We start from the raw sequence: 13987 nt of genomic DNA on the forward strand, positions 1-13987 counted from the left end.
TCTGTTCTTTTGTGGGGTTTTATTCATTTGTGGGTTTTGGCATCCATCACTCCATACAGAAACTGGTTTTAATGTCTTGTGTAGAATATAATTTTTTTTCTACCTTATCATTTGAATGACTGGAGCTTTTCTACCTGCCATATGCTTCAGGTAGTTAGTCATTGTATGCATATGCTGTTTTATGCCTTGCCATTGATTTTTCCTGGGCAGAAATGCTTCATGAGCTTTGTCTGGATGCTGGAAAACCGTATGAACAGGGTGCAGAGGGATTTGATCAGAGAGCTGCATTTACAAAGCTGAATGAACTTGCATAAAAGGAAGGTAGTTTAGGTGGGGCCTTGCAAGTGTGAATTCTTGAGTTTAGGAGGCTTCAGATGAGAAGGAATAGCAGCAAGAGTCTAAGGCAGAGTGACGGTCTTTACTGGCTACTGCCTTTTCCCACTAAATCTGAAGGAATTTAACATGGGCAGTAAGATGGATAGCAGTTAATTAATACAGATTAGTTAAAGAGTTGATAAACAGAACCTGGAGATGCTAGGGAAGCTCCTACATTGACAGGCCCACAAATAAAGAAGTTTAAATTTTGTAACCAAATTAATTGTGTGATCCTGCTGCTGGACAAAGATAAAATTGTTTTGAGTGGTGCAGAAATAAGTGTTTAGTGAAAGATTTCTTCCTGAATCCTGAAAGAAACAAAAACATTTGATTGTTACATGATCTGCTTTTCCATCCATTAGTAACAATAGAGGGTTTTTGAAAAACAACATTCATTAGTAACAGACTTTTTTTTTAAACAGGATTTTCCCCACAGTCTGTGTAAGAGAAGGGCTTAGCTATTGATTTTAAAACCAAACAAAAGCCACCCTAATGTACTGGGGAGATGGCAGAAGATGGAAATAACCTTCATGTTCTGTGTCAATGTTTAAAAAAGCAGTAGCCTGTGTAACTGTAAGCCAGGCTGCCTGATGTCAGTTACAGGCAAAATTGGAGACTCTGACAGGGAGTTCTGTTCACAAGGAAAAAGTATAATTACATTTCAGTCAACATGTCTTTCTTAGACAATAGGTTTTGTCAAACTTGTTCTTAGTCATTGAGATTACAATTTGGTAGTCTGGTTGTGTAGATACACATTTGTTAAACTTGACTTTAAATGTCTCAAGATTAGCTCACCTGCAGATCTCAGGTAACTGATTTATTGTCTACTGGAGTTCTGCTAAGGCAGTATAGATTTCACACTCCATTAAGATCAGTAATCTGAGGGGAGGTGTAAAATCCTTACAGATGAAACTTATGGGGAGGGGAAGGCAGAAATAATGGCACAGAAACTGTGTAGATCTGTCTTGCATATCTTGATAACCTAGGCACTTTCAAGTGCAGTATGTGTTCTCTGCCACCCCTGTGCCTTTTTTTTCCATAAAGCCATTACACATTTAGGAGGAGGAATCCAAGCTGTATCTGGAGATTTGAAGTACTCTTGTTTTGATTGTGGATACTGAAAAATGTTGCTGCAGAATTCTGGTGTCAGTGTTCCAGAATGGTTTAAAGTGATGTTGGTAAAACTGATGGTGATGTAGAAGAGAGCAGCAAATATGAGGTTTGGGCAGAAAGTTGTGTAATTTAGGATTCATTTAAAAGGTACTTTTTTTTTTTAATCACAGTGAGGATGGTTAAACTTTGAAACTATGGAAGGAAGTAGTAGAGAGAGACTAAGAGGAAGTAGAGGTCAAAATTGACAGCTTTAGTCTCAGTGGTAAGGGTAGAGTAAGGTTAAGGCAGTAAGCATCCTGGGCTGCAGTGAGCACAAATTATCTTCTTTAGCCTTACAAAGTATTGGAAGAAATGGGGAGCATAACCTGAAAGAGTAATAATATTATATTCGAGTACTAAAGGGAGGAAGTTGTTTCTGTTGTGGATTTTTGTATGTTTTTCTTTTCATTTGAGTTGATGTTAAGTATTTGAAATTGGTCAGGTCAGGAAGATCCTGAATGTTCAGGAATCATACCAAGACAAGTTCAGTCTTGACATGCTGACAGAGCAGTTCTGAGTTACAGTCAAGCATTGACTTGTTCCATGGATGACTTTTGTCTAGATTCTGTTTCTCAGAATTTGGATTCAGAGCATCTCCTGAAATGGTGCAGTTCATAGGGCCAGTTTCTTTTACTGTTGTTTCCTCATTTTAGCTTGTAGTTTGCTTTCAATCCTGAAGGCAGAAAGGAAAATTAGTGAAGTTTCATGCAGCTTGAAGGACCAAGACAAGTTTTTATGTTCATGTGATGGAAGCCAGATGTAGTCTCCCTGTCTGTGATTAAAAACTCAAAGTAGGGAGAAGATTGACATACCTGCCAAGTATTTCTAGTTTGGGAGATGCTTTTTAGTTATGCATTTAGGTTTGGGGTTTTTTCTCTCTGCTTACTCATTTTATACAGGGTATAAGTGTCTTATTCCGCTTTGCTATTACTTTCCTCTAGACTTTAACAGTTGTCTACTTGACTCCCTTATGCAAGGTGAAGCTCAATCTAACTATACTGTAGGAGCTTATCTGCATTAGCTAAGACTGTCATCTCCCATTTAAAAGAGTTTGAACAGTCTTGAAGTTTTGCTCACCTCATGAGATTATTTGCATGTGCTCCAAATACCAGGTAACCTGAAGAGAGGTTTTCTTAAATAATGTTCCCAAGTACCATGTTTACAAAAATCCTTGAGTTCTGTTTTGCATGCTGAGAGCTCAAACGGTTCCATCAGATGTACATCACTAGCTGTTGCCTGTTTGTAGAAACAATTTTTCTAAAGATGAGATGCATTTGGGATCTGGGGTGGAGCCTGACCAGCAAGTTAAATGTGTGTTTACATACACCAGTTTGGCCTGTGAGCTAGATGAAGGCCAGCACTTAATGTACTTTGGTTGTTCAGAGTAACTTGAGTGTTTAGTAACTGCTGTTTAGTGTCAGTGTATTTTCAAGCCTCATCTGTGGCAGCAGGGATGAGTCCTGCAGCCAAACAAGAGGGAAGGAAATTCAAGTTATTGGATCATTAGTGAGAACAGTTAGACTTAAGGCTACGTAGATGATGAAAGGACTGGGAAGCTGCCTTGTGAGGAAAGGCAGAGTTGTGTTTGTTCAGTCTTGAGAAAAGAAAGCTTAGGAGGACTTGTATCACCATGTTCCAGTGGCTACAAAGAAGATGGAAGCCTCTGTTTTTACAAGGTATCAGGTTGGAAAGAGGTGATGGAGGCAAGTTACTCTTGGGGAGAGTCTGGACACTGAGAACAGTCATTGGACACTTTTAAGATTTGGCTGGGCCAGACTATGCCAAGGCAGATGAGACTAGATGATCCTGGAGGCTTCTTCTAACCTGATGTTCTATGATTTCTCTGAACTTCAGTGCTGCTAGTCTCTCTGGGTTTCTTGTAGGCCCCCTTAAAGTGGAGGAAGGCTGCATTAAGGTGTCCCTGGAGCTTTCTTTTCTCCAGGCTAAACATGAACTCTCTCAGCGTCATGGGAAATGAAGATTTTTCAGTGTATTTCACTGAAGCTGGATCAGAAGTTCTGCTCTGTGTGAGGTTCAATCATTTAACATAAGCAGTTATTTGTAGATGTATTGATCTGCCATGAGAAGGGGAAAAATAAAGCAAGCACTGTGCTTTTAATTTCTTGAGAGCTTGATATAAATAGGTGTTCCTGTCTCCATCCAGAACATGTTCAAATGGAATATTAGCAGCAATTGTGATATTCTGAGAATTCAGGACTCCTTGTCTCAACAGACTTCAAACTCAGATTTTCCCTGTGGTCTGGTGGATCTTTGCATTTCCAACTGCACAGAAACACAGCTTCAGAGAGAGGAGTAAACAATACAGCATCCAAGAGGGGTTTTTTTTGGGCACTAGTCATCAGCCTACCTTTTCTCTGGAAAAGTGGGTTAAAATGGAGTAAAAATCCTTCCAGATTCAGGAGGCTTAAGTAACCTACTTTCTGATATGTGAAAATATAGATGGCTGCACTGCTGTTTCTAACAAATGAGAGGGGAACTGTGCACCCTGTTCTTGCTTTGTTTCCTAACAAGGCACTGCTAAGCATTGATTCCTGTACAGACTCGGGTCTAGCTGAAATCTCTGGCACAATGGAAGTTCCCATTGAAATCCTGAAGGTTATTGGTGTTGCAGAATTGCTTTCTGATACTTAAAACACCTGTCAAATTAAGTGGAGTTCATTCAGGAGTTTAGGTACTGCCTGTTGTCTACCAGTTGCTTGAAAGCAAGCAGCCTGCTCAGGATTTTGAGTAGAATCATGCTTAATCACACCAATTTCTTGGAAGAAATGCCATTTAAATTAATTTAAACTTTATTAATACTAGCCTTGATTAAATTATCTGATTGATTTATTTTCCTGGTTACTGCTTTTTCTTCTTCTTGTTGTAAATGCTATGTAGCTGCAGGTATAAAATACTTTCTCATTTGTATATTCAGATGACTCTCTTTCTTAGTTGAAAAATGCCACCTGATTACTTTCTTGATCATATGCTTGTCCATGAAAAGCACTATTTCCTTTTTGCTTGTTCTTGTCTGTCCTTGCTTTTCCAAGGAGAATGGCTTTCCATGTTGAGGACTCCATGTTAATATTCATAGTGGTAAAGCTGAACTACAGCTGCTGCATTTATGTTGTTAATTCAGTTTGAAATTTTTGAAGTGCATAATAGACTGCCTGGGACAATTCTGATGACTAGATCTTGTGAAGTACAGATGTGTTGAGTCTAAGTGGCAGTTGTAGCTTGAGATAAATGAGCATTTTAGCTAGCATATGACCTTTCCCCTTTCTGTGGTTTGTTTACTATTTACCTTTTGGTAGTCAGCTATTTTAGAAGGAGTGCACTGATGGATGATTTCATTGACTACACTTCTACAGAGAACTGTTGTTCAAATAATACTCCTAAGAATCTTCAGGATCAAGATCAATCTAGTAATTTCAACACTGCTTAAGCCTCACACATGGTATATTCAGCCTTTCTTCTCTGATTAATTCTGAAGCAGGTCTTTGTGCTGATGTGCTGGGCAGTCATAGGTCTTAATTATGGCTCCTTTTTATATCCTGTGTCTATTCGTGCTTCTGGTACCCTGATACCCACTATCTCAGGTGTTCTGTCTGATAGGGCTCTGGAGTTTTACAGGTGTAATCTAAATGCAAGCAAGTTCACTTTACCTTTCCTTTCTTCCCTCCAAAAAGAGAAACTTCCTCTTACATGTAGGTTGATGGAATAGTCCCTTTTCAAGGAATTTTGTAGTGCATTTGGAGTAGATGATGTGTAAATTTAAGTGTGTGGTGGTGTTTTCTGTTCTGTTGTTTCTGTAAAGCTTTTCTTAATGGAATAAATAAGGATTGTTGGCTTAGATTTGTTTCATCTTCAAAGGATTAGAGTTAGTAGTTTGCCTTCAACTCTCTCTCTTGTATCTTAAATAATTTCACGTGACAGAAATGAATCATGGAATGAGCTTGGTTGGAAAGGACCTCTAGAGGTCGAATAGTCCAACCTCCTTGCAGTAAGCAGGGACATCCCCAACTTGAGCAGGTTGCTTAGAGCCCCGTGGGGCCTGACCTTGAGTATCTCCAGGGATGGGACCTCCTTCACCACCCTGGGCAGCCTGTTCCAGTGTTCCACCACCTTCATAGAAGAGGATTTCTTCCTAATTGAAATCCATCACTCATCATCCTAGTGCTGCATGCCTTTGTAAATACACTTAAATGAATCCTTAATATTTTCAGACTACTCTTGTTAAACATGTATTTCTTCTTGACTATACTAGGGAAACCAGTTTTAGTCATCTGCTAGAAGTGGAGGCTGGTTGTGGATGGTTAAACTGGAGATGCTGTTTTCAGCCAGTGTGGTATATAAAAGGAAATACATACATGTATTTAATTTTGAAGTTAAGATAATCCAGTACTAAAGAATTCTCTTTCACTGTCTTCAGATGAGTGGCAGTGGCTCTTGGTGACTTGCATACTTCTTTCAGCAGTCTATGATGAGAGGTCTGTAGTTACCTCTGGACATCTGCAGTAATGGTTATATATGCACTTGTCATCTCTATGTTGAACTGTTTTAATGAGTCCTGATTAGGGATATGTTGAAACTACATTGGGAAACTCTAGGGAGAAACACCACTTTTTATCTCTTCTGAAAGATGATAGGTGGCTATGAACACATGTAGCCTGAAGTGTATAGTGCTTCCATTTATCACTGCTTGCTTGTGTTTTACTATCTCTTAAGTATTAAACTGTCCAGGAGTCTCTAGTCATTACTGTTGAAGATTAAGCATCCTGTCCAGCATCAGAGCTTTCCCAATTACACAGTGTAATCTTCTCACAATCCGTGAAACAGTGTAGTGACCTTCAGATCAGAAGCTAAGGTCTGTCTGTATTCTTGTTTAAGCATTTGACTTGTTTGGGTTTTGTTTTCTCTTTTTGGTTTGTGTGGGGTTTTTTCTAAGTGTTTTTTAAACAGTATAATCTATTTTTTAATTAAATATTTGACAGGCCCAAGTATCAGTGTCAAGACTTTGAATGGTTACAACTATGAACAGGAGTGTTGTTGCATAATCAACTATTTCCTTTTAAACTTGTGTTTTTACATGGCATCACTGTTACAGCATTAATTTACTAAGCTACTGTGTATCATCTGTGAATTGTTAGGGTTTTCCTTTTCATTGAGAGGCAGTTGCTGAACTTAAGGGATTTATCAGCAGAACACCAGATACTGACACCTGTGTAAAGAAAGTTTGTTTGCTCTTCATGCACCAGGAGGGGGCATTCCAGCTCACTGTCTTGCATCTCCCTTACAGTTCATGAAGGGTCTGTTGGATTTGTTGGCAAAGTGCATCTTTGTTTAAAAGGTTTTTGTAATTATCTGCAGTTCATTCAAATTGGCAAGATAATGCCAGAAAGCATTAGGCTGCCTATTAAAGGGCTCTGACATCAAAAAGGAAGAGCCTTTATTTTGCCATGTTTACATTAATTAATATGCAGATCAATACAGAACATGAGTATTGTATTGTCTGTGCTTCTTTAAAGCATACTTAATACATTTGTGCTGAAAACTTACAAGTCTCTTTAGGAATGAATAAAAAGCATCCATTTCCCCCCCAGGATCTATCAGAATTTGTGGTTTCTAAAAAGGAGTCTGCTTTAGCTTCTCTAATTACAGTTTAAAGCAGCAATTTTAAAGATACTTTAGATTAAGCTGTTCTGTGTAGATGCTTTTGAGGGTCTTTAGCCTGACTTGAGCTTCAGGTTGGTGAATTATTTGTATTAATAGAAGTCCTTCTTCTTTCCTCCAAGTCTGTTGTAGCCATTTTCTGCTCTTACTTACTGTTGCTTCTCATAATGACTTTGTTCTCCCATCAGTGGTTCAGCTGGAACATCAAAGGTTGGTAAGCGTCCCTCTTAGACCAGTGGAAGCTCTGCTGTGATTTTTTTAGTTGAAGTTAATGAATTGTGTTATGCATTAACCTACATTTCTGTTCACTTCAATTTTCATTAAATATTGTTATAATTATAGGTCACCTAGCTGACTTAAATATAGTTGTTTTAAAATGAAATGGAATTGTAAACAGTTTGGCTGTGAGGAATTTTTTTGTACAGTCAGAGAACAGGCCGGCAAATAACTGTCGAAAAATGGCATGAAAAATCTTTCCATCAGAGTACTTCCCTGACTTTCCTTAAGCTTAATTGGGATTTCATTGAATTTTAAAGTAAAACCTGAAGCAGTGGATTGAGAGGTTTGGTTTTGAGCATCCATGTTTACGCCGTAAAGGTGTTTGTTCTCATTAGGTACAATGAAGCAAATCTTCCATATAATTGCATTAGTGATACGTGACATTAAAGCTTAATTGGCTGGTTTGAAATATCTTGCATATCAGTTTCTTTTAAATTGTGAAAATTGAAAAGGTCACGAGTGCAGTTTAATATTCTAGGGTGAGAGATTTCAATTTTAGTACAATTTGTAGAGAATTAATTGGGAAACATGACTAAAAGAAAAAGGCTGTTGAATGCAAATTAGGCTCTTCATTAGAGTATAGGCGCTGAAGCGCCTTGAAGTGTTGTGGAAATTCAATTGCAAATTCAGTGAGGACCTTGATATATTTTTGTAATTGATTTTTATTATTTTTTTAAAACTTAGAATTTATTTAATTTTCTTAAATTTTAAGATAGAAGCTACTGTAATTGTTCTTCAGGGTGTAGATTTAATACAAGCCGTAAAGCACGCTGAAGTAAAACGCACTACCTTCTTAACGGAGTTCTTTTAACCACTATTTTTGTTTTGCAGGAGATTGATGAAGCCTGCAAGAGGATAAAACGTGAAATTGATGATTTAGGCCCTGAAGTTGGCGACATCAAAATCATTCCATTGTATTCCACCCTTCCGCCACAGCAGCAGCAAAGGATTTTTGAACCTCCCCCACCCAAAAAACAAAATGGAGCAATAGGAAGAAAGGTAAATAGGATGCTGGTTTAGTGCTCTGCTCAGTAATTAGCTGCTCTGTTGTATGGGCAATTAAAGATCAGTTTAAAGTAGGGCTTTATCAAAAAACCTTCTACTTGTTAATCTGGTACTTTGTAACATTACAATTTTTAGTTAACTTGGGAGTTGTTTTCCTCAGGGCAATTAAAAATTCTGACCACCATCTAGAAATCCAGAATGTTCTGGTGATCATTTGATGGAATGGGAGTGGCATTCAATTAAGTTTCTTCTGAGAAATACAAGACAGCCACACGACTGACTTGGAGGGATGAGATTTCCCTCTTGCCCCCCGTCCCCCGGTAATTATTCTGAGATGTTTGTGGGTGTTTTGGAAACAGAAAAGGCTGTCTCTTCAAGGGATGTTTTGTGTATTTCTCAAGGAGTATGACTAGTATGAAGTACCTTGAAGTTACAGTTTGTGCTTTCTGTACTGGGAAGCAAGGAGTTGAGGTTGTTTCATTGGGCAAAATGGATTGAGAGAGTGAAAAACCCGAAATACACTAGCTAATGCTCATAAAATTAATAGTTCAACTCCTAAATGCTTGCACAAACCACATTAGAAACTATGTGGCTGTTTCTCTAAAACTGAATACTTGGAAGGCATCTTAATGGAGCTTCTTCAAGTTAAACTAATGCTGTCTGAAACTGCAGCAATCACAAAGCTAAGATTTTGAAGGTCAAAGCTGAATCATACTGTCTGCTCTAGGCAGGGCTCGTGCCTTGATTGTTTGTAGATTTTTTGTGCAGTACAAAGCATGTAGAATGCTGGTGACAACTTCCTAGTGTTCTGGAAGAATAAACCACTAAATACATTTAGTGAAATGATGCTCTTTTTCCTGTTGAAGCTGATTGCAGAAAGCATTCAATCTGAAATCATGAAACTAATGCTGCAACAAGATTGTATTAGCAAATGATTTAATTGAATGAAATTGTTTTTCAGTGATGAACAAGTGATAGCCATGTAGTTGATTAAATTTTTATTCATGTTTAAAACTGTGCCCTTGAAAACAGGGAGTTTCTGGTTCTCTTGACAAGAGTTTAACAGATGCATTGTGTAGCTTTTGTTATGTTAAACTGATAAAGCCACCACCAGTGTTGTTCTGAGGAAGATGCTCTTGGTGCAGCATCTATGTCACTACAAGAAAAATTGCCATGCTGGAAAGGTATCAGCTGTTGGCAAAAGCAGTCACGAAATGCCTAAGCAACAAATTCACACACAAAGCCACTATGTTTTTGTTTTTAAAACCAAAACAACTAGGAAAATAACAAACCATCTTTCCTCTTTGCCTGCATTGACTGAAGTGTTCCAACTTCCCTATTTGGGCTTTTACCTTCATAACAAATGTAGCAATGAGTGAAAGTGTCTGTGTTGTAAATTTGTTTCAATGTTGTTTTAGCTTGTTATTGTTAGTGATCAGGATACCTAAATTAGCACCGTGTTGCTGTGCCTCCACTGTCTTGCAAAAAATACCTGCTTTCACACAGTCTCCTGTGGAAGTTGAACCTGGTTTTTAGAACTCCTGAGGAGAGAGCTAGCAGGAGGCCTGAATAATTTCAAAGGCTTTAATGGTCATAAAACCCAAGTGAAGTGCTTGCAATATCTGAATATGTATCTCTTGAGCTTTAATTTTTGTGGAAGAAAAGTTACATGCTGAAAGCTGTGTGGCATCTTGCAGCAGCTTCTACTGATGCAGCTGGGTGACAGCACCTTTTTTGTTCTCTTGGGGTGCTAGGTAAAATCAGCTATTATTGCAAGAAAGCTAAGATTTAAAGAGGGGAAAAAAAGGTGTTGACTAGTTACAGTTAATCAGAGTATTTCACTTACGCTGTGGAGGAAGATGAAGATGGCTTAACAAGGAGCCTTTCTACTCCCTTTTCTTATCATACACCTTCTTTCTGTTTTTTGTTTTGGCAATCTTAAGCACTGCTATTTAATATACATAGTTCCTCTCTCTAAAAATATATCTAGAATGTATGTATATTTCCATGTTCAAAGAGATTTGCTTAAATTTAGCACTTTAACTCTTTATCAAACTGTTAATCTGATATTTAAAAAACACTTTTAATGTGACTATTTCAGTAATTGCAGAACTGCAGTTAAAGCTAATTAGGTACAATTTATATTAGGTAGTTCAATGCTAATTGCATTTGTTTGATTTCCAAGTAACTTTGTACTTTGATTTGGGTTTGAAAGATGTGGTGTAACGTCCTCAAATTTTTTTCTTAAACTTCTTGGTTTTTTTCCATTTATTACTTGTGTTTGTTAAGCAGTGTGACCTAAACAAACAAGATGTGTATGTACAACAGAATCCACTGTGTAAATAATGTATACAATTCCAGTACAAGTTAAATTGATGGACCTTGTGGACTAAGCGTGCTAACAGTATTGAGTTACTGATATTGAAGTGTCCTTATAGAAACTGATGATTAAAAGCAGGACCAAAACCTTTTGACACTGCTCTGTAATTGGTATTTGAAGATTCTGGGTATGGACACTTCTATACATTAGTAGATCTGGAAAAAGCTGCCACCTTTTTACATAAGGTGGACTCTCGAACAGCAAGGTAAATGTGCCTTGACTAGCCTTTTAACATGAGAGCTAGTTTAATTTGCATATTTAATGACTTGCAGGTTTTTAATGAAAACGCATTGTGCCTGTCAGTGCTTAATTGCACTGTTTCTGGCTTTTGTCTGACCAATCTGGGCAGGTTATCTGTGAATGAAAGGTGTACAGGACTTGATTTCTTTTGTTTGAGGAGTTTGAAGTAGCAAATTGTTTCCAAGTGGAACACTGTAATTCCAAATCAATGTCAATGTGGTGTTTTTCCCACTGAAGTATTGCTTTCAATATATAGTAGTATTTGGGCAAGCTTAGGCCTTAAGTCTACTTAAGAAGAGCCAAGCTGTGAGAGTAATAAGTAGCTGACTGGCAAAGTGATCAGCCAGGAAGAAAAGTCAGCAGGATTATACGTCTAGTCCAGCCACTAGCTTTGTTGTATTTCTGAACAAATTGTTAGTCTCAGAAATTGTAATTGCTAAACTGAACACAGTGGTGACAGAATGCTCTGAAAAGGGAGGGGGAAGGTAAGTAGTTTTGATGAAATGCTGAACAGATTATTGGTCTTGTCTGAGCTCGCCGATTAAACTCGGTAATAACATGTCATTTAATGTGGTCACCATTGGGATGAGAGCTAATGATAGACATAAACTGATTTACTGCATCTCTGGACATGATGTTTAAATGACAGTGAATCAAGCTTTAGAACTTGGGTATTGTCTTTGCTTTAATTTTTGCACGAGACCTAATCTTCAAAAAGTCTACAAATTTAAGAATCTAACCTTAGAAAGAGGTAAAGATGTTTGACTATCTGGTCATTTCAAAAGACAGAGTTTGAAATTAAATACTTATTGTTCAGGATTTTAGCTGGAATGTATTGAAAACTGCCTTATTCCTAACAAAGTAAAAGAACATAGTATGCAGGTACAGGTCTATACCTTTGATTTAGTATTACTTAAACTGTTTGCCCTGTTTAGGCATTCAAAAAAGAAATAGTTTAAAAGGCTGGAATTAACAGATGAAGTTAAAGGGATCCAGTGTAACTTGTCATTTTGTACCAGAGATGTAGGGAGAAAATTTTGAATAGCAGTTTTGTCAGTAAAATATTTGCTCTTCTGTTTCTTTCTCTCAGAACTAATGCTTGTTATATTGTTAATAGGGACACAGTGGACAAAAATTGCTCTATTTGCAGTAGAAATTAATCTGGTTGATTTCAGGTTGTCCTGCAAAAAAGTACTGAAGAGGACAGCTCTGGTAGTTATTGCTGAAGTTAAGGAAGGTTTGCTGAAAATCCCTGGTGCAGACACAGATTTAGTTAGAGCTCTTCAGGAAAAAGTTACTCACTCTTTTATTTTCCCACAGGTGGTTGTGTCCACAAATATTGCTGAGACATCATTAACAATAGATGGTGTTGTATTTGTGATTGATCCTGGCTTTGCAAAACAGAAGGTAAATATGATTTCATTTTCCCTTTGCAGTAGAAAAGATGCTAGAATTTGGTTTGCTCAAGTAAATTCTCTTTGTAAACACTGATAGGTCTTTTCCCAGTCGAACTCTTGACCTTGGTTGTGTTTAACTTCTGGTAGGTTTGCATTTGGTCTGCAAACTTTTGATACTTACAACAGTCCAAAATAGTGCAGTGCAGAAGAATTTTGTTTTGAACAAATTGAAATGTAAAGACTTTTGAGAGTTAGGCCTGGAATGTGGGTTTTTCTTAGATACTTTAGGAAGGCTGGTTTTGTACTGTGTGCCTGTGCTTGAGAATGCTCAAGTAAAACCAAGAAATGATCTGAGAGTAAATAAAAATGATGCTAGAAGCTGCTTCTGTTATGTCAGCGTAGACAGGCAGCACTGAAGTAAGATAGAAATGAACCTGTTCCTTTCCAGTGTTTATCACATACTGTTGTAGCCCTGAAGACTGTCATAGAGCATATTGGAATGTCCTAGGGTGTTCAGAGGACCTGAAGTAGCTTGCCTGCAATCAATGCAATAACTCAAGAAAGATAAACCCCAAATCTCTTAATCTTCTATTTTTTTACCTAACCATCCATGACTTGGTTTCTCACTTTCCCTTTAGTAGTCCTATACATATTGTCAGCCTTCTAAACCTCTGCAAAATGAGAGACAGCAGAATGTCAGTAGTCAGTGCATCTTCATGCACAAGGTTCAATCACCATTAGGCTGAGAGTTTTTTTCCCAAGTAGTTCTCATACTGGAAGAATACCTTTTGTAATAAGAAACAAAAGGGTTTGTGTGTGTTTTATGCCTGTTCCTACCAGGAGGGTGTTGAAACCTGGATCAAAAAAGTCTTCAACTGACACAACTATCTGACTGCTGGTTTGGGTTTTTTTTAACATTGCATTGTTTTCCATGAGCCATAGTGAGTTGGCAAGGCTGCTTGCATGATTTGTTTATGTATGACTGCAATGGAAATTTCACAGTAAATTCCAGCATACATTTTGCACTGAGACAGTCTGCATGTACCCTTGAAATACAGTCTTGCTTTGTCATCAGTCTGATTTGTACAGTTGCATTCAACCTTAATGTTAGATTTTTCTGACCTCTGGAACGTGATTATCCAACCTTATAATTGTATGGAGATTATTTATTTCCCCCCCTCTCTTCCCACGGAATTATTTGAGCAGCAAGAGTGTGTTTAGCACTCTATAGAACAAATTGGACCTATTCCTTTTGCCATGAAAATCTTATCTAAAAATACACACATTTAAGGAGGACAGGGAGTCTGGCAGGAGTTGTTGTTAACAAATGAATAGGAAGCAAATGCTGTTCTCTGGGCAGTTGTATTTGAGGCTTTCTGTCACTGTTCCAAAGACTTGTAGCCAATTCCCCCCCCGCTTCTTTCAGATACAGGCAACTTGTGATTTCCTAGTCAGAAGCTGTGTTTAAAGATAATTTGAAAGCATT

General features: G+C 37.7%; 1 protein-coding gene across 1 annotated transcript in view; it reads left to right on the forward strand.

The window, feature by feature from the left end:
- The window catches only part of DHX15 (DEAH-box helicase 15), a 38360-nt gene that overhangs the window by 10750 nt on the left and 13623 nt on the right, over nucleotides 1-13987 (forward strand). The window contains exons 6-7 of the mRNA XM_054172412.1: nucleotides 8311-8478; nucleotides 12425-12511. Coding sequence (XP_054028387.1) covers nucleotides 8311-8478; nucleotides 12425-12511 — 255 coding nt within the window. The remainder of the gene's footprint in view (nucleotides 1-8310; nucleotides 8479-12424; nucleotides 12512-13987) is intronic.

This window comes from Dryobates pubescens, chromosome 23 (assembly GCF_014839835.1).
Source record: "Dryobates pubescens isolate bDryPub1 chromosome 23, bDryPub1.pri, whole genome shotgun sequence".
NCBI lineage: Eukaryota > Metazoa > Chordata > Aves > Piciformes > Picidae > Dryobates > Dryobates pubescens.